This window comes from Tiliqua scincoides, chromosome 1 (assembly GCF_035046505.1).
Source record: "Tiliqua scincoides isolate rTilSci1 chromosome 1, rTilSci1.hap2, whole genome shotgun sequence".
Classification (NCBI taxonomy): Eukaryota; Metazoa; Chordata; class Lepidosauria; order Squamata; family Scincidae; genus Tiliqua; species Tiliqua scincoides.
Genome location: NC_089821.1, coordinates 304,273,503 through 304,296,870, shown reverse-complemented (window position 1 = coordinate 304,296,870; position 23,368 = coordinate 304,273,503). Strand labels below are relative to the sequence as shown.

At 48.8% G+C, this 23,368-nt stretch overlaps 1 protein-coding gene across 1 annotated transcript in view; it reads right to left on the bottom strand.

The window, feature by feature from the left end:
• Positions 1 to 7,241: 7,241 nt before the first annotated feature.
• Positions 7,242 to 23,368, bottom strand: part of AHNAK2 (AHNAK nucleoprotein 2) — a 34,836-nt gene continuing 18,709 nt past the window's right edge. Inside the window, exons 6-7 of the mRNA XM_066624205.1 lie at positions 18,514 to 23,352; positions 7,242 to 18,438 (exon numbers count right to left, since the gene is read on the bottom strand). Coding sequence (XP_066480302.1) covers positions 8,743 to 18,438; positions 18,514 to 23,352 — 14,535 coding nt within the window. The 3' untranslated portion in view covers positions 7,242 to 8,742. The remainder of the gene's footprint in view (positions 18,439 to 18,513; positions 23,353 to 23,368) is intronic.

Sequence of the window (23,368 nt, the reverse complement as noted above, 5' to 3'; positions counted from 1 at the left end):
CTTTGGACACCCCTGCCTTAGAGTGTTAAATTGGGATGTAGCTCTCTGGGTAGCGAACCTCACGCTGCCTTTGTGGGTTCAAGGGCAATACCACAATTGAGTATATGAATCCTCCTGGTTTTAGGCTACATCAGAAAGCCAGATGCAAGGGACTGGCAACTGGATGCAGGTCTCTTGTTGTCTTGTGTGCTCCCCAATGCATCTGGTGGGCCACTGTGGGATACAGGAAGCTGGAATAGATGGGCCTTTGGCCTTAACCAGAGGAGGCCATAAGAACCTAAGAAGAGCCCCGCTGGATCAAGTCAAAGGCCCATCTAGTCCAGCTTCCTATATCTCACAGTGGCCAACCAAATGCTTCAGGGAGCACACAAGACAACAAGACACAACCTGCATCCTGGTGCCCTCCCCTGGCATTCCAAGGTAACCTACTTCTAAAATCAGGAACTTGCACATACCCATCATGACTTGTAACCCGTGGTGGACTTTGCCTCCATAACTTTGTCCAATCCCCTCCTAAAGGTATCTAGGCGAGATGCCATCACCACTTCCTGTGGCAAGGAGTTCCACAGACTAACTACACACTGAGTAAAGAAATATTTTCTTTTGTCCTAACTCTCCCAACACTCAGTTTTAGTGGATGTCCCCTGGTTCTGGTGTTATGTGAGAGTGTAAAGAGCATCTCTCTAGCTACTCTACCCATCACCTGCATAATTCTGTATGTCTTAATCATGTCCCCCCTCAGGCACCTTTTTTCTAGACCGGGGTGGGCAAACCCTGGCCCGGGGGGCCATTTTAGACCCTCAGGGTCCCCCAATCCTGCCCGAGGGAGCTCCCAGGCTCCAATGAGCTTCTGGCCTGTTGGAGACTGTTGGAGCCTGCGCTGGCCTGTGACTACTGGTTGTGACCACCAGATGTAAGCTGCGGGCTGAGTTAATAGCCTCCTTGTGTTTTCTGCTTTCCCCTGGGAATTATTTTATCCCCCTCCCCACTGCCTCTGAACGACTTATGTCTCCTTGTGTATCTGACTTGGTCTGTATGTTTTCCCTGTGCAAGAGGTATGTGGCAAACAGTTTGTAGTTCTCATGTGATTCTACATGCCTGTATTATAGTCCTTATGTGCACTGGCGTAGCTAGAGGGGGCGGTGCACTAAGTTTTGCAGGAAGCCTCCCTGCAGTGTGCAAGGCGGCTCCTCCCCCTCCTTGCTTCCTTTCCCCTGCCCCGCCCACATGGCTCCAAAGGGGAGGGGAGGAGCCATTTGCATGCTGCAGGGAGGCTCCCTGCAAAACTTAGTGCGCTGCCCCCCCTCTAGCTACGCCAGTGCTTTTGTGTATTATAAATAAGCTCAGTAAAAGTCATTCATTCATATAGTTCAGCCTCTAATGTATTCACGTATAAAAATGCATGCAAATTTTGAAATGTAAGTTAATTCTTTTTTTTTCTGGCCCCCTGACACAGTGTCAGAGAGATGATGTGGCCCTCCAGCCAAAATGTTTGCCCGCCCCTGTTCTAGACTGAAGAGCCCCAAACGCTGTAGCCTTTCCTCATAATGCAGGTGCCCAACACAGTAATCATTTTGGTTGCTCTCTTCTGTCTTTGATGAGACATTCCACCATCTTACCTGGAGTAGACGTTAGACTGCTCTTTACTCAGCGCGTGGTCAGTCTGTGGAACTCCTTGCCACAGGATGTGGTGCTGGCGTCTAGCCTAGACGCCTTTAAAAGGGGATTGGACGAGTTTCTGGAGGAAAAATCCATTATGGGGTACAAGCCATGATGTGTATGTGCAACCTCCTGATTTTAGGAATGGGTTAAGTCAGAATGCCAGATGTAGGGGAGAGCACCAGGACGAGGTCTCTTGTTATCTGGTGTGCTCCCTGGGGCATTTGGTGGGCCGCTGTGAGATACAGGAAGCTGGACTAGATGGGCCTATGGCCTGATCCAGTGGGGCTGTTCTTATGTTCTTATGTACTGACCAGCCTGTAGTTTCCCAGGTTCCCCCCTCCTTCCCTTTATAAAGATTGGTGTGACATTTGCTATCCTCCAATCCTCTGACACTGTGGCTGTTTTTAGGAACAAGTTGCATATTTTAGTCAAGAGGTTAGCTATGTTCTTATGGGGTCCCAAAAGTGTTGCCTGATGGCGTGCAGGGGAATAGCAGGTAGGTTGGCCTCAGAGGTTGCCAGGGGGAGGGGGGTTCACCTCCTCCCGGTCCTCCTCCCTGGTGGCAGTGGGCTGGTTTTGGCTCCCAGGCAGGCAGTGGCAGCTCCAGCAGGGCCTCCTGCCTCACCAGAACTGCCCTGCATCACAGGCCTCCTATGCTTTAGTGCTCCCCAGCCTCCCCACGGGTTGCTCTCCTTCCTCTCCAGTCTTCCTTAGGGGCCTGTAGTTTCCCTGATGGCCTGTGGAACTGCCATCTGTGGCAGCCTTGTAGCCAGCTGAACTGGGCCTGGGGGTGGTGATCCCTGGCTTGCCCAGCGTGCGTACTTCCTGTGGCAGCCCATAGCAATGGGGGGAACCCCTGGCCAGGATGGGGAGGCCACGGCCTCACCGGCCACACCAAGAGCTGCCCACCCAGCCAGGGAAGAGGGAGCCCTGCGAAGGACTGACCGCTCCCTCCCGGCTGGCTGCCAGGTAAGTCGGGGGTCAGGGGTGGGCCAGAACCCCACCAGTTTTTATGAGATACTGTGATGAGGTAGACTGCAGCATGAGCTGAATTTCTTAAATGTCATTAAACTGTTACAGGAGTCCTTCAGAAGTCCTAACCCAATCAGAAATTGGGTTGCCAGGTGAAGGCACCAGACTTTAAGAGCTGCACAGTAGTCCCTGCTGTGCATTTTAAACATCTAATTTAAGTCCTTATTATATTATTCTGAATTCAGTGTGCTGAAGAATATGTTCATTATATGCTTTGCTCATTGTTTTATCTCTGATGTAGCATTTTGAATGAATGTGGATATTGGTATTTGAGGATCAATTAAAAAAAATGGGAGCAAGGAAAGGAAGAAGTGATAATATAACGTGCATTAAGTAAAGTTCTTCCTTCTTAGCAACTCTGAAAGGTACACATTTCCTCTCAAGGACTGGATTCAGCGTTCCAAGCCACACAAATAAGCAACATAGAGCAGTGGTTCCCAAACTGTGGGTCGGGACCCACCGATGAGTCACAACCTGATTTCTGTTGGGTTGCCAAAGGGTGATGGAAAGATCAGATAAGAGCTCAGCTCCTGCAGTTTGCAAGCATGTGCAAATATAGGGAGAGAAATGTTTGAGGATATTTTTTCTTGTTATTATTATTTATAAATAAATAAATAAAATTAAATAGTATTTCTTTCTAGGTTTCCTTTTTTAAAGTCTGGTAAACCCAGGTGGGTCCTGAGAGAGTGTCATTTTAAAAAGTGGGTCCAGGTGCTAAAAGGTTTGGGAATTACTAACATAGATAACAAGCCCTGGAGTAGCTCTTTCTAGGACCACAAACCCCAGAATGCAATCAACCCACCCTTCAGGCTGGGCCTTCATAAGGAAAAGGGTAGAATGGGCCATACCACTTCAAGCCGCAGGTTAAGCCACTACTTTAAAATGATCCCACTTTTTTTAAAAGTACCTCCAAATAGAAATGTCAGGGTGAGAGCAGTTCTAGCCTAGCTCTTATTTATCATAGGGGGATATTAAAAAGTGACACCCCCCCGAAGTCTGAAGTGGCGCAGCCCATTCTATCATTTCAGCATCCTTCTACCTTATTTTGATGCTTGATTCTCACGCCTCACTGGGCAGAGCAATAGAGAAGCCCAGGGGAGAGGGGCAATGTGGTATCTAACCTCCATTCTGAGAGAGGAAACAGCTGAAGAGGTAGAGCTACTGATGCTTAAGCGGCAGCCATATACATCACTTCAGGTTTCTTTACTGAAATCTTTTGTCCAACTGATTATGTACAGAGGACCAAAGGACCAATGTACAGAGGACATTCATGGTGCCTGCTGAGGGTTGGATGTGACATCACTGAGCAGCAAGTGACATCACTGAGCAGAAAGTGACATCACCGAGCAGATGATGGCCCAAAATAAGCACTTTGTTTCCACACAGAAATTCTTTAGCGGCAAATGACAGAAGGGAAAATGTGCAAATCTTGTCCATATTTTCAAGATATGAGAGAGCCCAATTATAATGGGGGGGGGGCAGATAAATTGCTTCTAGGGACTGCATTTGACCCGTGGGATTATGTTTGACACCACTGCATTAGATGATAGGCTAGTACAGTGGTTCTCACACATGTAGCACTTTCTAGAATGAGAATCTGTCAGGACCCACCAGAAGTGATGTCATGACCGGAAGTGACATCGTCAAACTGGAAAATTTTTAAGAATCCTAGGCTGAAATCTTACCCACACTTACCCAGGAGTAATTCCCATTGTTAAAAGAATATATGTAGTAGCTTGCTAAAAGTACAGATCTGTAACTTTTCCCAAATGCAGTCACATACCATGGTAGCATCAAGACTAATATATTAAAAATTAAAAATTGAAAGGAATGGGGACCCACTTGACATTGGCTTGCGACCCACCTAGTGGGTCCCAACCCACAGTTTGAGAAATACTGGGCTGGTATAATATTATAGAGTGGGTGTGTGGGTTGAGAGATAGGAACTGTTCCCTCATGTGTCCAGAGAACTGGGGTCAGGGAGTGGGGCCACACTTGCTGGCCATGCTTCCTGATGGACTAAGTCTGTCAGCCTCTGTGCGTTCAGTGTCAGTGTGGGAGAGGCATACATTTCACTTCCATGCTAACCCACAGTGACCAGGTTTGCAGCCAGCGGGCTCGGTGAAGTCATGGCTGCTTGAAATTTGAATGGGTTTGAACAAGGGCAGAAAAGCTTCAAAAAAAAGGCAGAGAATGAGCTAAAGTGCTGCGTGCATTTCAACATGAAATGTCACTGCTTGTGGTGACTCAGAAGAACATGATGTCTCAAGAGGCTTTTAGGAGCTCTGTCCTCCCCCTTTTTGCAGTTGAAATACAATTCGAACCAGACTCTTCCCAGGCGCTTCTGTTTGAGCAAAGCAGCACGGTTTCCTTCTTCATGTGGTCAAAAGCAGACCATTCTACCATACAGTTTTCAGGATGTTCTGGTCTTCCTTAGCATTTTTGGGGGTGTGAGAGTACTGAAGTAATGGGAGTATAAAACATTGTTGTATATTTATTTCTTTATTCTTAAAATGGATCACTATAGTGTCTGCAAGACCTTCATTTTCCCCTGGATGCTGCAGTTTTTACAGAACTGGAGCTGGGGGTATGAATGGAAAGAAGTTTGCAGGAATTGAGCTCCTACACAGTTTGTGAGAGGCTCTACTGCAGCCAGGTTTTCCAGGCTTTTGACTGGCATAGCACATTTTTTCCCCCTGAATTTTTACATAAGAACAGCCCCACTGGATCAGGCCATAGGCCCATCTAGTCCTGCTTCCTGTATCTCACAGCGGCCCGCCAAATGCCCCAGGGAGCACACCAGATAACAAGAGACCTCATCCTGGTGCCCTCCCTTGCATCTGGCCTTCTGACCTAGCCCATTTCTAAAATCAGGAGGTTGCACATACACATCATGGCTTGTACCCCGTAATGGATTTTTCCTCCAGAAACTTGTCCAATCCCCTTTTAAAGGCGTCCAGGCTAGAAGCCAGCACCACATCCTGTGGCAAGGAGTTCCACAGATCAACCACACGCTGAGTAAAGAAATTTTTTTTTTGTCTGTTCTAACTCTCCCAATACTCAATTTTAGTGGATGTCCCCTGGTTCTGGTGTTATGTGAGAGTGTAAAGAGCATCTCCCTATCCACTCTGTCCATCCCCTGCATAATTTTGTATGTCTCAATCATGTCCCTCCTCAGGCATCTCTTTTCTAGGCTGAAGAGGCCCAAAGCCGTAGCCTTTCCTCATAAGGAAGGTGCCCCAGCCCCATAATCATCTTAGTCGCTCTCTTTTGCACCTTTTCCATTTCCACTATGTCTTTTTTGAGATGCGGCGACCAGAACTGGACACAATACTCCAGGTGTGGCCTTACCATAGGCCTTTTCTGAGGCACATGTCATATATACTGGGTGTATTTTTAGAGTGTGTAAAAGCAGCTTCCTTTTGATGTGCCCCCCACAGTATCTATTATTTATTGGGTTCTACATAACATTCTACAAAGAATATCCAAGTTTATGCATTAGTCGCTCTCTTGGGTAGGTCTCCTGGTTCAAAGGGGGCAGGTGGCATTCAGAGATGCAACAGGAAACCTTTTTTTGAGAGCAGATATTGTCCCTATTTTGAGGGCAGATATTGTCCCTATATCAGGTACAAGTGATAAAAGCTGCTGCAGGAACAGAGCAGAATTACCAATGCTTCACTCTGATAGGAAGACGCTAAGGCCAGGATACTAAGGACCCAATCCTTTCCAGCTTTCCAGCACCAGTGCAGCCCTGAGGCAAGGGAGCAAATATTCCCATACCTTGATGAGGCCTCTGTGACTGCCTTCCCACCATAGGATGCAGTGCACACCCCATTGGCATGGCTGTACCGGCACTGGAAAATTGGATAGGATTGGGCCCTAAGTATGCCATATACACATGAAAAATTCAGTTACTTCTCATTCTCACTGAGCACTGAGCTCAAAAAATGGACCTCATGGCAGAGGTGGGTTGACTTGATTCTTAGTGGCTATTGGGATAAAGTAAAAGGGCTTCAAAGTTGAGGGGCTATAGCTGAGGGCAAATACCTGTCCCTAATTCAGATCTTAGGGTCCTCAGAGCTTTTCCTCACAGAACTACACTATAAATCTATAGGGTGAATATGCCTGTAAAAGATTTCCAAACTGAGAGGTGAACCTGAAGGACTAACTTTGACACAAAAGTCCTTGGTGACCTGTTTTTCTCAGCTAACATATCAGGAATTCTGGTCTAAAGAACCAGAGATTTCTTTGAGATGGTTAGCCAAGCTTTTCAGCATAAGAACAGCCCTGCTGGATCAGGCCATAGGCTCATCTAGTCCAGCTTCCTGTATCTCACAGTGGCCCACCAAATGACCCAGGGAGCACACAAGACAACAAGAGACCTGCTACCTGGTGCCTTCCCTTGCATCTGGCATTCTGACATAGCCCATTTCTAAAATCAACACATTTATGTTACACTCTAAACAACACTCTAAAAGCAACACCCTTATGTTAGCATGGATGTTATATTTTCAAAATAGAATGATGGCGACAATAGTAATGATCCTGTATTTATTTCCATATCAACTGCATAGCCAGAATACATTCAACATTCTCGCCGTACGTAAACACAGTGTTTAACAGATATGTACCATCTTGTTGGCTGCAAACTTTTGAGAAACATTCATATAATCCAAAGGCAAATAATTATTTACAACTTATACCCTTGGGAATACATTAAAGCTATTTGCATATGTTCCATTCTGTATATACTCCAAAGGCCAAACCGATTATTGTAGTTTTTGAAGAAACATCAGTCCAGGTGTACAATTCTGTCACAGTGAAGGATTTGACTTAATGCCTGTATTCAGTGGGACCAGTGTCTCAGTCCTGAGGTCTGATTCTGAAGTCTGAGTTGTAGCAAGATGACTTGCTTTTAAGATCCATGTCAATGAATAACACTTTTGGATGGTTAGGTGGGTTTTATATCATTTTTATCACATTTTTGCACAGAATCAGAATCTAATCGGAATCACGGGTTTCAAGCCATGATGGGTATGTGCAATCTTCTGATTTTAGAAGTAGGCTACCTCAGAATGCCAGGTGCAAGTGAAAGCACCAGGATGCAGGTCTCCTGTTGTCTTCTGTGCTCCCTGAGGCATCTAGTGGGCCACTGTGAGATATAGGAAGCTGGACAAGATGCGCCTATGGCCTGATCCAGCAGTGTTTAAATTCTCACTTTGTGACAGGACAATTCAGATAACCAACTTAACAAATGTGCACACTATGGTATGTTATCACTTGGATAAAGGTAATCCGTATTCATTTTGTACCCACCCTAAACTAGGAACCCTGGAACTATACCTAGACATTGGTATAATGGTGGAAACACATATGATTGAATGTAAATTGCTTTAGCTCCCTATGCTTCAGCTGAATGACATTGTACACAGGACTGGTCATCTTGAAAGCCTGAAGAGATATGTTTTTTTCCTCTCTCTCTAAAGAGTTCTTTTAAAAACAAAAGGCAAAATGCTACTCTGCTACCAGAGTAAAGGAAGAAGAAGCACTGTAATAACTACAGTATTATTTTCATTTGGTTTTTTTTATAATGATCCCAGAATACACCTATTGCTCTAAGATAATGAATATATATATATTTTTGTAAGATAGCAGCAGAAATACAGGTAAAAAATAATACAATCTAAAAAAAGGAAATATATTTTTAATTCTGCTACCTTAATCTACCTAATACTTTCTGCAAATAATCTAGAACAAGATCATTGCTGTGTTTCTTAATCAATCGAGTTTAATGTTGTGCCCTGTCTTTGTTCTTCTAAATAGGTTTGAAAAAAGAACGTTCATGTGGAAATTAGTAAGAAGAAAGAATCTTTGTTGGTTTCTTTAGCGCTATGGACATATCAGTAGTTTTGTTTGACTTTGTTGCATGCTTTGTGTCATGTTGACTTTGTTGCACGCATGCGACAAATGTCTTTTTGTTTTATTTCTCTACAATTGTTTTCTCTATCACATTTTTATGTATGCTTGAATTTTGAGTGGAAAAAGATCTCATTTTGATGACTCTTTAGAAATGCTTTGGGACACAACTTTCCCTTTCTCTAGCATTATCAGTTCGGTTCTTGCTGAGGATGATACAATGGCTGAAAAATGTGTCGTCTCTGAGGTTGCGCGCAGTTCTTTCTCCGTGATTGTCTCTTTAGACGGCAAGGTCTCCTGTGCGTCAAAAAATGTTTCCGATTTTTCTGTTGGACTTTCTTCATCCTCCGGTTTTCTTTCTTTTGGATCGGATTTCTCTTCTTTGTCAACTTCCTTACTTTTCTTGGTTGGGGATGAGAAGCCGAGCTTGGGAAATCGAAACCATCCAGTTTTTTCACTTTGTTTCGCAAAGTCGCTATCTGATGCGGTTGACTCATCAGCTTGTGTTTCTTCTGAAGGTGGTTTCTGAGCTTCAGTTTTGGAATCTGGTGTTGGGTCATCAACAGAGGATGAAAACCCAATATTTGGAAACCAAAATTTAAATCTACCAGAAGATGTCTTATCTGTTTTTTCTTTTTGATCTGCAAGCTCTTCTTCAGTATCGGCAGCATGGTCTTTGGACCTAGCATCTACAGTACTCTCTCCAGGTTGTTGACCAAAGTAACTGTCTGCAAATTCACTGGAAGATTGTACTTCAGCCGTAAATGTTTTCAGCTTTGTAGTAGTAGTAGTAGTAGTAGTAGTAGAAGATGCTCTTTCACTCTCTTCACCATTTAGATCTTGGCCCTTGCTAGATAATTTGAGATCATCAGAGCTAGTCTGTTTTGTTGCTTCTCCTGAACTGTCACCTGAAGGTTTTGGTTGGTGATCTTTGCTCTCAAACATTTTATTTGCATATTCTGTAGATGATAGTTTGACAGGTGCATCTAGGTTCACATATGATTCCTGCACCTTCACTTTGAGGAGAGAAAATCCATAGGTGGCAGTTTTAATTTCTGTAGGGGTAATCTCAGATTCTCTCACAATCTGAGTGGAGAAAGACTCCTGACTTTTCGACTCACTATAGCTAAATGCTGATTTCTCTTCCAGCCTTCTTTCTGTTCCCTCAACACGAGGCCCTTGAACATGCACTGATGTCCTTGGCGTAAATGAACTTTCGGATGGAAGTTTAATCTCAAATTGTGTTGTTTTAATGTCTGGTTCAGTCAGTGTTGTAATTTTAGCAACTGATTTTTGGATACTACCACCCATTGTATCTGTTTTCCCTTTAGGAATTCCAGTGCTTAATTCTGTTGGTCTCTGTATGCATGCTGCTGTCTCTTCCAAAGAAACATCTGTATGTGGGAGTTTACTTTCCACTTGAGCTCTCTGGACGGCAGGTTCAGACAATGTTGTAATCTTCACAGTCGACTTTTGGATACTATAACCTGTGTGTTCTACTTTCTCTTCAAGGAGCTTACCCGTCCTTAATTCCAGTTGAGGTGCACCATCAATACCCGTAGTAGCACATTTCACACCTGTTCTCTCTTCTGAAGTCAAAATTTGTCTTTCATCTGTTGATATGCCGTAAGTGAATTTGGGCATTTTTAATTTGGTCACATGGAAACCCAGCTGTGAATATTCTGACTGGTCCATAGCATCTTCTGGTTTTCCCGTACAGGCTAGTTTTGTACTTCTCAGGTTGACGGATCTTTCTACATTTAAATCTTGGGTTTCTAATTTCCCTTCCTCAGTTTTGGCTGGTGGCATCTCAGACTCCATTTTTGGTGGTTCAACGTGAATGTCTGAAACCTGTGATTTGGTATGCAAGCTGCCAAACTTTGGCATCCTGAATTTAGATGCTTTTGATTTACTTGCTCTCTCTTTCTCTTTCACTTCGCTTTCTGCAGATGTATCCTTTTCAAAGTCTTCGGCTGGGAACTCTATTATTTCAAAGTCTTCATCCAAGACTGAATCATCCATTTTTATTTCTGAAGAAGTGACATCAGGCTGTTCCAGGCTAGATGTGACATCGGCAACATCGCAAGTGCTCTTTGTGGATGACCATCCAAATGAAGGCACGCTGAACTTTGGCAGTTTGAATATACTTTCTTTTTCTTGAGTAGTCTTTTTTGGTGATTTCATTTGACTCTCCATCTTGGTAGTGTCTGCCGCTGCGCCTGGGCTTTTCACATCCACCTCTGCCTTTATTACAGCAATATCAATTTTCCTTTCTGTCCCACCCATAGTAATTTCAGTGGGTACGGCCTCAGCAGCCATGTCCAAACTCTTCTTTGGGGTGGAACACTCAACTGTTGGAGTGTCTGATTTAACTTCGTGCTGCTGAAGTGCTGTATCTGATTTCACTTTGGGTGCACTGATTTCTAATGCAGGAGCTGTGAATGAAGGTTTATGTATCTGTAAACTCTGTCCTTCAGCACCAAGTTTAACAGCATCAGCATAGGTTTTGGTCCCACTTAATTTAGTGTCCACTTTTTGCAAATGTTGTGATCCCACGAGTAATCCAGCAGGGGAGCCTTTTTCTTTTTGTATTGAAATGAAACCTTCTGTAGTCTCCACTTGAGGAAATATAACCTTGCCTTCTAGAACGTCCTTTTCTGGATATGATTCAGTGTCCATTTGAAGAGGCTGTGTGGCAATTTCTGGAGCATTTATTTCAACTTGTACTTCGGTTGCAGGAACTTCTACGGGGCTACCTTCAACTTCAATGTCAGGTTTTTTCCCCTTTAAAGATGATCGGCCAAACGAAGGCATCCTGAACTTTGGCATCTTAAACCAACCCTGAGATTCCTCAGTTGGAATTTCTCCAGGCTTTGTTTCATGTTGTTCTTGTACTTTTACGTCTTTCTTATCATCAGCTTTGGACACTTTGACGTCAGCTTTGGGCATTTTGATTTTTCCACCTGAAAGCTTTATTTCTGTATCAACAGTATCAGCTTTAATGTCCAGGACTGGAGCTTCTCTTGCAATTTCTGTTTTCTCTTGTAGGCAAGTTTGTTCAGCTTCCATTTTTGGTAGGATCGTCTCACTCTCCGGCAATTTCTCTTCAGGAACTGAGATCCCAAACTTTGGTATTTTGAGTTTTGGCATTCGAATCTTTCCCTCCATTCCATCATATTCCGTAATGGCACCATCCACATCAATTTCTCCTGATGGTCCATCAAATCCTGCTTTTGAACTTCTCAGCTCTGATGAACTATCTGCTATGGGAATCTTAATATCAGCTTTAGGGAAACTGCTATCTATGTGAGGAGGTTTGATTTCTGGTTTTGATTTGCCTTTGGGTATTTTTATGCTTATCTCTGTTTCTTCTTCTTTTCTTGTGGCAAAACTGCTTTCTATGTCAGGTATCTGTACCAAAGCTTCGCTTCTTTCTACAGCAATATCAGTCTCTACTTTAGTTAAGCTACCCTGTGTTTTGGGCAGCTTTGGCTTAGGCAGGGAGATTTTAGGCATGACAAAATGTGGCCTTTTCACCTGACCTTTTTTTGTAGATATTTCAGCATCAAGGTCCATGTCAGTTCTCCGATCTTCTGATAGAGCTACTGTTAATTCTGCACTGGTATCATCTGATGATACAGTCAGTTTAGATTCCTCCAGAGTTTCCTTTACGTCAGTGTTAAGGCTTGCTTCCTTTTTAGGTGACCAACTAAATGAAGGCAATTTGAATTTGAAATGTCCACCTTTCTCTTCTGCTTCTAAACTTCCAGTCTGTATATCTCCCTTAAGAGCTTCCTTAGCTGTAGCATCTGAATCTGACTGGATGACAGAAAGACCAGCTGATGGGATGATTATGTCGGCTGCTGAAGTCTTCGTATCAGATCCTGGAATTGGGGGCATTTTTGTTTCTGCATCCAAAAATGTTTTCTCCACACCGACTGTGTCACACTCAACTTCAAGGGTTGGGGCTTCGACAGCAATTTCAGCAATATCCGTTGTCGTTTTCAGCTGGGGAACATCAGCTTCCAAGAATGGTACAGAAGTCTCAGTGTCTGGAAGCTTTCCTTTAGAAAAAGAAATTCCAAGCTTAGGCATTTGGAATTTTGGCTTTTTTATCTTTCCATCCACGCCTTCATTTTTTATCTCTGCTCCGTCTTCAGATATTTCAGTGGACTGTCCTTCCAGTCCTATTTTTGGACCTTTCAGTTCCCCTGCCAGTGGGACCTTCATTTCAGCAGTAGGTATAGTAATATCAGCCCCAACATCCCCTGATTTGGAAATACTGACATCAAGTGTAGGGAGTTTGACATCACCTTTTGGTAAGCTAACCTCCATGTCCACTTTAGGAGCTTTAATTTCAGGTTTGGAAAGTTCTAGGCTTGGAAGTTTGGGCATCTTTATGCCTTTTCTAGCACCATCTCCACTGTTTTCTTTCTCTACTGTCTGTTGTGAAACCTCTCCTTCTTCTTCTGCCTTAGAAGCAGCAATGTTAGTGTCCAGCTGAGGTAAGGACACTTCAGATTTATGACCCTTTATTTTGGGAAGAGATATTTTTCGCATTCTGAACTGTGGCTTTTTAAATTTGCTTTTCTCACTATCTTTATCGATAGACACCTGACCCCCATCAATTTGGCTTTCAACTTCTTCTACAGTGAGCATTAATTCAGATTCTACTTCACTTGACAAAATTGTAGCAAAAGGTTCTTTTAAACTACCATCAATATCAGCGGAAATACTTGCTTCTTTTTTGGGAGACCAACTAAATGAAGGTAGCTTAAATTTTGGCATCTTAAACTTACTTTCTTTTTCTCCAGTGCCTTTTTCTCCAGTTTCAGATTCTACATCTTTGCTATCTAAATCTGGTCCATGGATATTAATCTCTGATTTTGGCACCTCTGCATAACCAGGTTCCACTTCAGAATCTTGAGTAATATATTTGGTGAGAGTTACTTCATTATCAACTAAACTCCCATCGTCATCAAACTTAGTAGGCGTTACTTCCACCTTTGTAAAACCCAAATTAGGGAGTCGAAACCTGGGGAGACTGATGTTCAATCCACCTACATGACCATGAGATTCAGGAGTATCCATGCTAACCTCAGGTATCTTGATTGCAGATTGGTCACCAGCGTCAACAATTGAAGATTGACCTTCAAAATCCACAGTGGGGCCGACAACCTCAGGTTGAGACAATAATAATTCAACATCTAGTCCAGAAGGAGCCACTTCCATCTGAGGTTCCTTAAGGCTTCCTTCATAAAAGCTACCAGGTTTACTAGATGAAGACTTGCCAAAAGAAGTAATGTTAAATTTAGGCATCTTAAATTTATGATCCTTCTTCTTAGCCAGCTTATCAGAAGATACAGCACCTTCGACAATATTTACATTCAAATCATCATTAATGTCATCAACAGCTGGCAACTTAATTTCCCCCTCCAGGTTCACAGTGGGCGCGGTCACTTCGGCTTTCAGTTCTGGCTTGGAGACGTCAACGTCCACGGAAGGCAAGATGATTTCCCCCTCAGCAGCTGCTTTGCCTTTGGGAAGCGAGATTCCAAACTTGGGCATCTGGAACTTAGGCATCTTGAACCTGCTGTCTGCACCCTCCACTGCAATCTCGGCCGACGGGGCCTCCACATGGACATCTGGGGTCTTCAGTTCCACGGAAGCCTTGCCGGTTGGGACTTTGACCTCAGGGGCGGAGAGGCTGATGTCTGCTTCCAGGCCACCGGTTTTCAGGTCTGGCTTGGGAATGCTGACATCACAGGTCGGAAGAGCGACATCCACTTCAGGCAAGCTGACGTCCAGGTCGACTTTGGGGCCTTTGATGTCTGGTTTGGAGAAACCCATGCTGGGCATCTTGAATTTGGGCATGTGCATCTTCTTCCCATCACCCTCGATGCTGACTTTTGCGTCTGGGGCTTTGACGGAGATCTCTCCGCTGGGCATTTCCGCCTCTGGAAGGGTCACGTTGGCTTTGCCCTTGGGTAGGCTGACGGCCACTTGAGGAGTCTTTACTTTGGGCAGTTTGACACTGGGCATCTTGACATCAGGCATTTTGATCTTCCCCTTGTCGCCGAGCTCCACCTCCACACTGGGTGCCTGGATGTCGACCGCTGGCACCTTGACTTCCCCCTCCAGGCCCACAGTGGGCGCGGTCACTTCGGCTTTCAGTTCTGGCTTGGAGACGTCAACGTCCACGGAAGGCAAGATGATTTCCCCCTCAGCAGCTGCTTTGCCTTTGGGAAGCGAGATTCCAAACTTGGGCATCTGGAACTTAGGCATCTTGAACCTGCTGTCTGCACCCTCCACTGCAATCTCGGCCGACGGGGCCTCCACATGGACATCTGGGGTCTTCAGTTCCACGGAAGCCTTGCCGGTTGGGACTTTGACCTCAGGGGCGGAGAGCCTGATGTCGGCTTCCAGGCCAGCAGTTTTCAGGTCTGGCTTGGGAATGCTGACATCACAGGTCGGAAGAGCGACGTCCACTTCAGGCAAGCTGACGTCCAGGTCAACTTTGGGGCCTTTGATGTCTGGTTTGGAGAAACCCATGCTGGGCATCTTGAATTTGGGCATGTGCATCTTCTTCCCGTCACCCTCGATGCTGACTTTTGCGTCTGGGGCTGTGACGGAGATTTCTCCGCTGGGCATTTCCGCCTCTGGAAGGGTCACATCGGCTTTGCCCTTGGGTAGGCTGACGGCCACTTGAGGAGTCTTTACTTTGGGCAGTTTGACACTGGGCATCTTGACATCAGGCATTTTGATCTTTCCCTTGTCGCCGAGCTCCACTTCCACACTGGGCGCCTGGATTTCGACCGCTGGCACCTTGACTTCCCCCTCCAGGCCCACAGTGGGCGCGGTCACTTCGGCTTTCAGTTCTGGCTTGGAGACGTCAACGTCCACGGAAGGCAAGATGATTTCCCCCTCGGCAGCTGCTTTGCCTTTGGGAAGCGAGATTCCAAACTTGGGCATCTGGAACTTAGGCATCTTGAACCTGCTGTCTGCACCTTCCACTGCGATCTCGGCCGATGGGGCCTCCACATGGACTTCTGGGGTCTTCAGTTCCGCGGAAGCCTTGCCGGTTGGGACTTTGACCTCAGGGGCGGAGAGGCTGATGTCGGCTTCCATGCCACCGGTTTTCAGGTCTGGCTTGGGAATGCTGACATCACAGGTAGGAAGAGCGACGTCCACTTCAGGCAAGCTGACGTCCAGGTCGACTTTGGGGCCTTTGATGTCTGGTTTGGAGAAACCCATGCTGGGCATCTTGAATTTGGGCATGTGCATCTTCTTCTTTTCACCCTCGATGCTGACTTTTGCGTCTGGGGCTGTGACGGAGATGTCTCCGCTGGGCAGTTCCGCCTCTGGAAGGGTCACGTCGGCTTTGCCCTTGGGTAGGCTGACGGCCACTTGAGGAGTCTTTACTTTGGGCAGTTTGACACTGGGCATCTTGACATCAGGCATTTTGATCTTCCCCTTGTCACCGAGCTCCACCTCCACACTGGGTGCCTGGATGTCGACCGCTGGCACCTTGACTTCCCCCTCCAGGCCCACAGTGGGCGTGGTCACTTCGGCTTTCAGTTCTGGCTTGGAGACGTCAACGTCCATGGAAGGCAAGATGATTTCCCCCTCGGCAGCTGCTTTGCCTTTGGGAAGCGAGATTCCAAACTTGGGCATCTGGAGCTTAGGCATCTTCAACATGCTGTCTGCACCTTCCACTGCGATCTCGGCCGACGGGGCCTCCACATGGACATCTGGGGTCTTCAGTTCCACGGAAGCCTTGCCGGTTGGGACTTTGACCTCAGGGGCGGAGAGGCTGATGTCGGCTTCCAGGCCAGCAGTTTTCAGGTCTGGCTTGGGAATGCTGACATCACAGGTCGGAAGAGCGACGTCCACTTCAGGCAAGCTGACGTCCAGGTCAACTTTGGGGCCTTTGATGTCTGGTTTGGAGAAACCCATGCTGGGCATCTTGAATTTGGGCATGTGCATCTTCTTCCCGTCACCCTCGATGCTGACTTTTGTGTCTGGGGCTGTGACGGAGATGTCTCCGCTGGGCATTTCCACCTCTGGAAGGGTCACGTCGGCTTTGCCCTTGGGTAGGCTGACGGCCACTTGAGGAGTCTTTACTTTGGGCAGTTTGACACTGGGCATCTTGACATCAGGCATTTTGATCTTCCCCTTGTCGCCGAGCTCCACTTCCACACTGGGCGCCTGGATTTCGACCGCTGGCACCTTGACTTCCCCCTCCAGGCCCACAGTGGGCGTGGTCACTTCGGCTTTCAGTTCTGGCTTGGAGACGTCAACGTCCACGGAAGGCAAGATGATTTCCCCCTCGGCAGCTGCTTTGCCTTTGGGAAGCGAGATTCCAAACTTGGGCATCTGGAACTTAGGCATCTTGAACCTGCTGTCTGCACCCTCCACTGCAATCTCGGCCGACGGGGCCTCCACATGGACATCTGGGGTCTTCAGTTCCACGGAAGCCTTGCCGGTTGGGACTTTGACCTCAGGGGCGGAGAGGCTGATGTCGGCTTCCAGGCCACCAGTTTTCAGGTCTGGCTTGGGAATGCTGACATCACAGGTAGGAAGAGCGACGTCCACTTCAGGCAAGCTGACGTCCAGGTCGACTTTGGGGCCTTTGATGTCTGGTTTGGAGAAACCCATGCTGGGCATCTTGAATTTGGGCATGTGCATCTTCTTCTTTTCACCCTCGATGCTGACTTTTGCGTCTGGGGCTGTGACGGAGATGCCTCCGCTGGGCAGTTCCGCCTCTGGAAGGGTCACGTCGGCTTTGCCCTTGGGTAGGCTGACGGCCACTTGAGGAGTCTTTACTTTGGGCAGTTTGACACTGGGCATCTTGACATCAGGCATTTTGATCTTCCCCTTGTCGCCGAGCTCCACTTCCACACTGGGCGCCTGGATTTCGACCGCTGGCACCTTGACTTCCCCCTCCAGGCCCACAGTGGGCGCGGTCACTTCGGCTTTCAGTTCTGGCTTGGAGACGTCAACGTCCACGGAAGGCAAGATGATTTCCCCCTCGGCAGCTGCTTTGCCTTTGGGAAGCGAGATTCCAAACTTGGGCATCTGGAACTTAGGCATCTTGAACCTGCTGTCTGCACCTTCCACTGCGATCTCGGCCAACGGGGCCTCCACATGGACATCTGGGGTCTTCAGTTCCACGGAAGCCTTGCAGGTTGGGACTTTGACCTCAGGGGCGGAGAGGCTGATGTCGGCTTCCAGGCCAGCAGTTTTCAGGTCTGGCTTGGGAATGCTGACATCACAGGTCGGAAGAGCGATGTCCACTTCAGGCAAGCTGACGTCCAGGTCAACTTTGGGGCCTTTGATGTCTGGTTTGGAGAAACCCATGCTGGGCATCTTGAATTTGGGCATGTGCATCTTCTTCCCGTCACCCTCGATGCTGACTTTTGCATCTGGGGCTGTGACGGAGATTTCTCCGCTGGGCATTTCCGCCTCTGGAAGGGTCACATCGGCTTTGCCCTTGGGTAGGCTGACGGCCACTTGAGGAGTCTTTACTTTGGGCAGTTTGACACTGGGCATCTTGACATCAGGCATTTTGATCTTTCCCTTGTCACCGAGCTCCACCTCCACACTGGGTGCCTGGATGTCGACCGCTGGCACCTTGACTTTGCCCTCCAGGCCCACAGTGGGCGCGGTCACTTCGGCTTTCAGTTCTGGCTTGGAGACGTCAACGTCCACGGAAGGCAAGATGATTTCCCCCTCGGCAGCTGCTTTGCCTTTGGGAAGCGAGATTCCAAACTTGGGCATCTGGAACTTAGGCATCTTGAACCTGCTGTCTGCACCTTCCACTGCGATCTCGGCCGATGGGGCCTCCACATGGACATCTGGGGTCTTCAGTTCCACGGAAGCCTTGCCGGTTGGGACTTTGACCTCAGGGGCGGAGAGGCTGATGTCGGCTTCCAGGCCACCGGTTTTCAGGTCTGGCTTGGGAATGCTGACATCACAGGTAGGAAGAGCGACGTCCACTTCAGGCAAGCTGATGTCCAGGTCGACTTTGGGGCCTTTGATGTCTGGTTTGGAGAAACCCATGCTGGGCATCTTGAATTTGGGCATGTGCATCTTCTTCTTTTCACCCTCGATGCTGACTTTTGCGTCTGGGGCTGTGACGGAGATGTCTCCGCTGGGCAGTTCCGCCTCTGGAAGGGTCACGTCGGCTTTGCCCTTGGGTAGGCTGACGGCCACTTGAGGAGTCTTTACTTTGGGCAGTTTGACACTGGGCATCTTGACATCAGGCATTTTGATCTTCCCCTTGTCGCCGAGCTCCACCTCCACACTGGGTGCCTGGATGTCGACCGCTGGCACCTTGACTTCCCCCTCCAGGCCCACAGTGGGCGTGGTCACTTCGGCTTTCAGTTCTGGCTTGGAGACGTCAACGTCCATGGAAGGCAAGATGATTTCCCCCTCGGCAGCTGCTTTGCCTTTGGGAAGCGAGATTCCAAACTTGGGCATCTGGAGCTTAGGCATCTTCAACATGCTGTCTGCACCTTCCACTGCGATCTCGGCCGACGGGGCCTCCACATGGACATCTGGGGTCTTCAGTTCCACGGAAGCCTTGCCGGTTGGGACTTTGACCTCAGGGGCGGAGAGGCTGATGTCGGCTTCCAGGCCACTGGTTTTCAGGTCTGGCTTGGGAATGCTGACATCACAGGTAGGAAGAGCGACGTCCACTTCAGGCAAGCTGACGTCCAGGTCAACTTTGGGGCCTTTGATGTCTGGTTTGGAGAAACCCATGCTGGGCATCTTGAATTTGGGCATGTGCATCTTCTTCCCGTCACCTTCGATGCTGACTTTTGCGTCTGGGGCTGTGACGGAGATGTCTCCGCTGGGCATTTCCGCCTCTGGAAGGGTCACGTCGGCTTTGCCCTTGGGTAGGCTGACGGCCACTTGAGGAGTCTTTACTTTGGGCAGTTTGACACTGGGCATCTTGACATCAGGCATTTTGATCTTCCCCTTGTCGCCGAGCTCCACTTCCACACTGGGCGCCTGGATTTCGACCGCTGGCACCTTGACTTCCCCCTCCAGGCCCACTTTGGGCGCAGTCACTTCGGCTTTCAGTTCTGGCTTGGAGACGTCAACGTCCACGGAAGGCAAGATGATTTCCCCCTCGGCAGCTGCTTTGCCTTTGGGAAGCGAGATTCCAAACTTGGGCATCTGGAACTTAGGCATCTTGAACCTGCTGTCTGCACCTTCCACTGCGATCTCGGCCAACGGGGCCTCCACATGGACATCTGGGGTCTTCAGTTCCACGGAAGCCTTGCCGGTTGGGACTTTGACCTCAGGGGCGGAGAGGCTGATGTCGGCTTCCAGGCCAGCAGTTTTCAGGTCTGGCTTGGGAATGCTGACATCACAGGTCGGAAGAGCGACGTCCACTTCAGGCAAGCTGACGTCCAGGTCAACTTTGGGGCCTTTGATGTCTGGTTTGGAGAAACCCATGCTGGGCATCTTGAATTTGGGCATGTGCATCTTCTTCCCGTCACCCTCGATGCTGACTTTTGCGTCTGGGGCTGTGACGGAGATGTCTCCGCTGGGCATTTCCACCTCTGGAAGGGTCACGTCGGCTTTGCCCTTGGGTAGGCTGACGGCCACTTGAGGAGTCTTTACTTTGGGCAGTTTGACACTGGGCATCTTGACATCAGGCATTTTGATCTTTCCCTTGTCACCGAGCTCCACCTCCACACTGGGTGCCTGGATGTCGACCGCTGGCACCTTGACTTTGCCCTCCAGGCCCACAGTGGGCGCGGTCACTTCGGCTTTCAGTTCTGGCTTGGAGACGTCAACGTCCACGGAAGGCAAGATGATTTCCCCCTCGGCAGCTGCTTTGCCTTTGGGAAGCGAGATTCCAAACTTGGGCATCTGGAACTTAGGCATCTTGAACCTGCTGTCTGCACCTTCCACTGCGATCTCGGCCGATGGGGCCTCCACATGGACATCTGGGGTCTTCAGTTCCACGGAAGCCTTGCCGGTTGGGACTTTGACCTCAGGGGCGGAGAGGCTGATGTCGGCTTCCAGGCCACCGGTTTTCAGGTCTGGCTTGGGAATGCTGACATCACAGGTAGGAAGAGCGACGTCCACTTCAGGCAAGCTGACGTCCAGGTCGACTTTGGGGCCTTTGATGTCTGGTTTGGAGAAACCCATGCTGGGCATCTTGAATTTGGGCATGTGCATCTTCTTCCCGTCACCTTCGATGCTGACTTTTGCGTCTGGGGCTGTGACGGAGATGTCTCCGCTGGGCATTTCCGCCTCTGGAAGGGTCACGTCGGCTTTGCCCTTGGGTAGGCTGACGGCCACTTGAGGAGTCTTTACTTTGGGCAGTTTGACACTGGGCATCTTGACATCAGGCATTTTGATCTTCCCCTTGTCGCCGAGCTCCACTTCCACACTGGGCGCCTGGATTTCGACCGCTGGCACCTTGACTTCCCCCTCCAGGCCCACTTTGGGCGCAGTCACTTCGGCTTTCAGTTCTGGCTTGGAGACGTCAACGTCCACGGAAGGCAAGATGATTTCCCCCTCGGCAGCTGCTTTGCCTTTGGGAAGCGAGATTCCAAACTTGGGCATCTGGAACTTAGGCATCTTGAACCTGCTGTCTGCACCTTCCACTGCGATCTCGGCCAACGGGGCCTCCACATGGACATCTGGGGTCTTCAGTTCCACGGAAGCCTTGCCGGTTGGGACTTTGACCTCAGGGGCGGAGAGGCTGATGTCGGCTTCCAGGCCAGCAGTTTTCAGGTCTGGCTTGGGAATGCTGACATCACAGGTCGGAAGAGCGACGTCCACTTCAGGCAAGCTGACGTCCAGGTCAACTTTGGGGCCTTTGATGTCTGGTTTGGAGAAACCCATGCTGGGCATCTTGAATTTGGGCATGTGCATCTTCTTCCCGTCACCCTCGATGCTGACTTTTGCGTCTGGGGCTGTGACGGAGATGTCTCCGCTGGGCATTTCCACCTCTGGAAGGGTCACGTCGGCTTTGCCCTTGGGTAGGCTGACGGCCACTTGAGGAGTCTTTACTTTGGGCAGTTTGACACTGGGCATCTTGACATCAGGCATTTTGATCTTTCCCTTGTCACCGAGCTCCACCTCCACACTGGGTGCCTGGATGTCGACCGCTGGCACCTTGACTTCCCCCTCCAGGCCCACAGTGGGCGCGGTCACTTCGGCTTTCAGTTCTGGCTTGGAGACGTCAACGTCCACGGAAGGCAAGATGATTTCCCCCTCGGCAGCTGCTTTGCCTTTGGGAAGCGAGATTCCAAACTTGGGCATCTGGAACTTAGGCATCTTCAACATGCTGTCTGCACCTTCCACTGCAATCTCGGCCGACGGGGCCTCCACATGGACATCTGGGGTCTTCAGTTCCACGGAAGCCTTGCCGGTTGGGACTTTGACCTCAGGGGCGGAGAGCCTGATGTCGGCTTCCAGGCCACCGGTTTTCAGGTCTGGCTTGGGAATGCTGACATCACAGGTAGGAAGAGCGACGTCCACTTCAGGCAAGCTGACGTCCAGGTCGACTTTGGGGCCTTTGATGTCTGGTTTGGAGAAACCCATGCTGGGCATCTTGAATTTGGGCATGTGCATCTTCTTCTTTTCACCCTCGATGCTGACTTTTGCGTCTGGGGCTGTGACGGAGATGTCTCCGCTGGGCAGTTCCGCCTCTGGAAGGGTCACGTCGGCTTTGCCCTTGGGTAGGCTGACGGCCACTTGAGGAGTCTTTACTTTGGGCAGTTTGACACTGGGCATCTTGACATCAGGCATTTTGATCTTCCCCTTGTCGCCGAGCTCCACCTCCACACTGGGTGCCTGGATGTCGACCGCTGGCACCTTGACTTCCCCCTCCAGGCCCACAGTGGGCGTGGTCACTTCGGCTTTCAGTTCTGGCTTGGAGACGTCAACGTCCATGGAAGGCAAGATGATTTCCCCCTCGGCAGCTGCTTTGCCTTTGGGAAGCGAGATTCCAAACTTGGGCATCTGGAGCTTAGGCATCTTGAACCTGCTGTCTGCACCTTCCACTGCGATGTCGGCCGACGGGGCCTCCACATGGACATCTGGGGTCTTCAGTTCCACGGAAGCCTTGCCGGTTGGGACTTTGACCTCAGGGGCGGAGAGGCTGATGTCGGCTTCCAGGCCACTGGTTTTCAGGTCTGGCTTGGGAATGCTGACATCAAAGGTAGGAAGAGCGACGTCCACTTCAGGCAAGCTGACGTCCAGGTCAACTTTGGGGCCTTTGATGTCTGGTTTGGAGAAACCCATGCTGGGCATCTTGAATTTGGGCATGTGCATCTTCTTCCCGTCACCTTCGATGCTGACTTTTGCGTCTGGGGCTGTGACGGAGATGTCTCCGCTGGGCATTTCCGCCTCTGGAAGGGTCACATCGGCTTTGCCCTTGGGTAGGCTGACGGCCACTTGAGGAGTCTTTACTTTGGGCAGTTTGACACTGGGCATCTTGACATCAGGCATTTTGATCTTTCCCTTGTCACCGAGCTCCACCTCCACACTGGGTGCCTGGATGTCGACCGCTGGCACCTTGACTTTGCCCTCCAGGCCCACAGTGGGCGCGGTCACTTCGGCTTTCAGTTCTGGCTTGGAGACGTCAACGTCCACGGAAGGCAAGATGATTTCCCCCTCGGCAGCTGCTTTGCCTTTGGGAAGCGAGATTCCAAACTTGGGCATCTGGAACTTAGGCATCTTGAACCTGCTGTCTGCACCTTCCACTGCGATCTCGGCCGATGGGGCC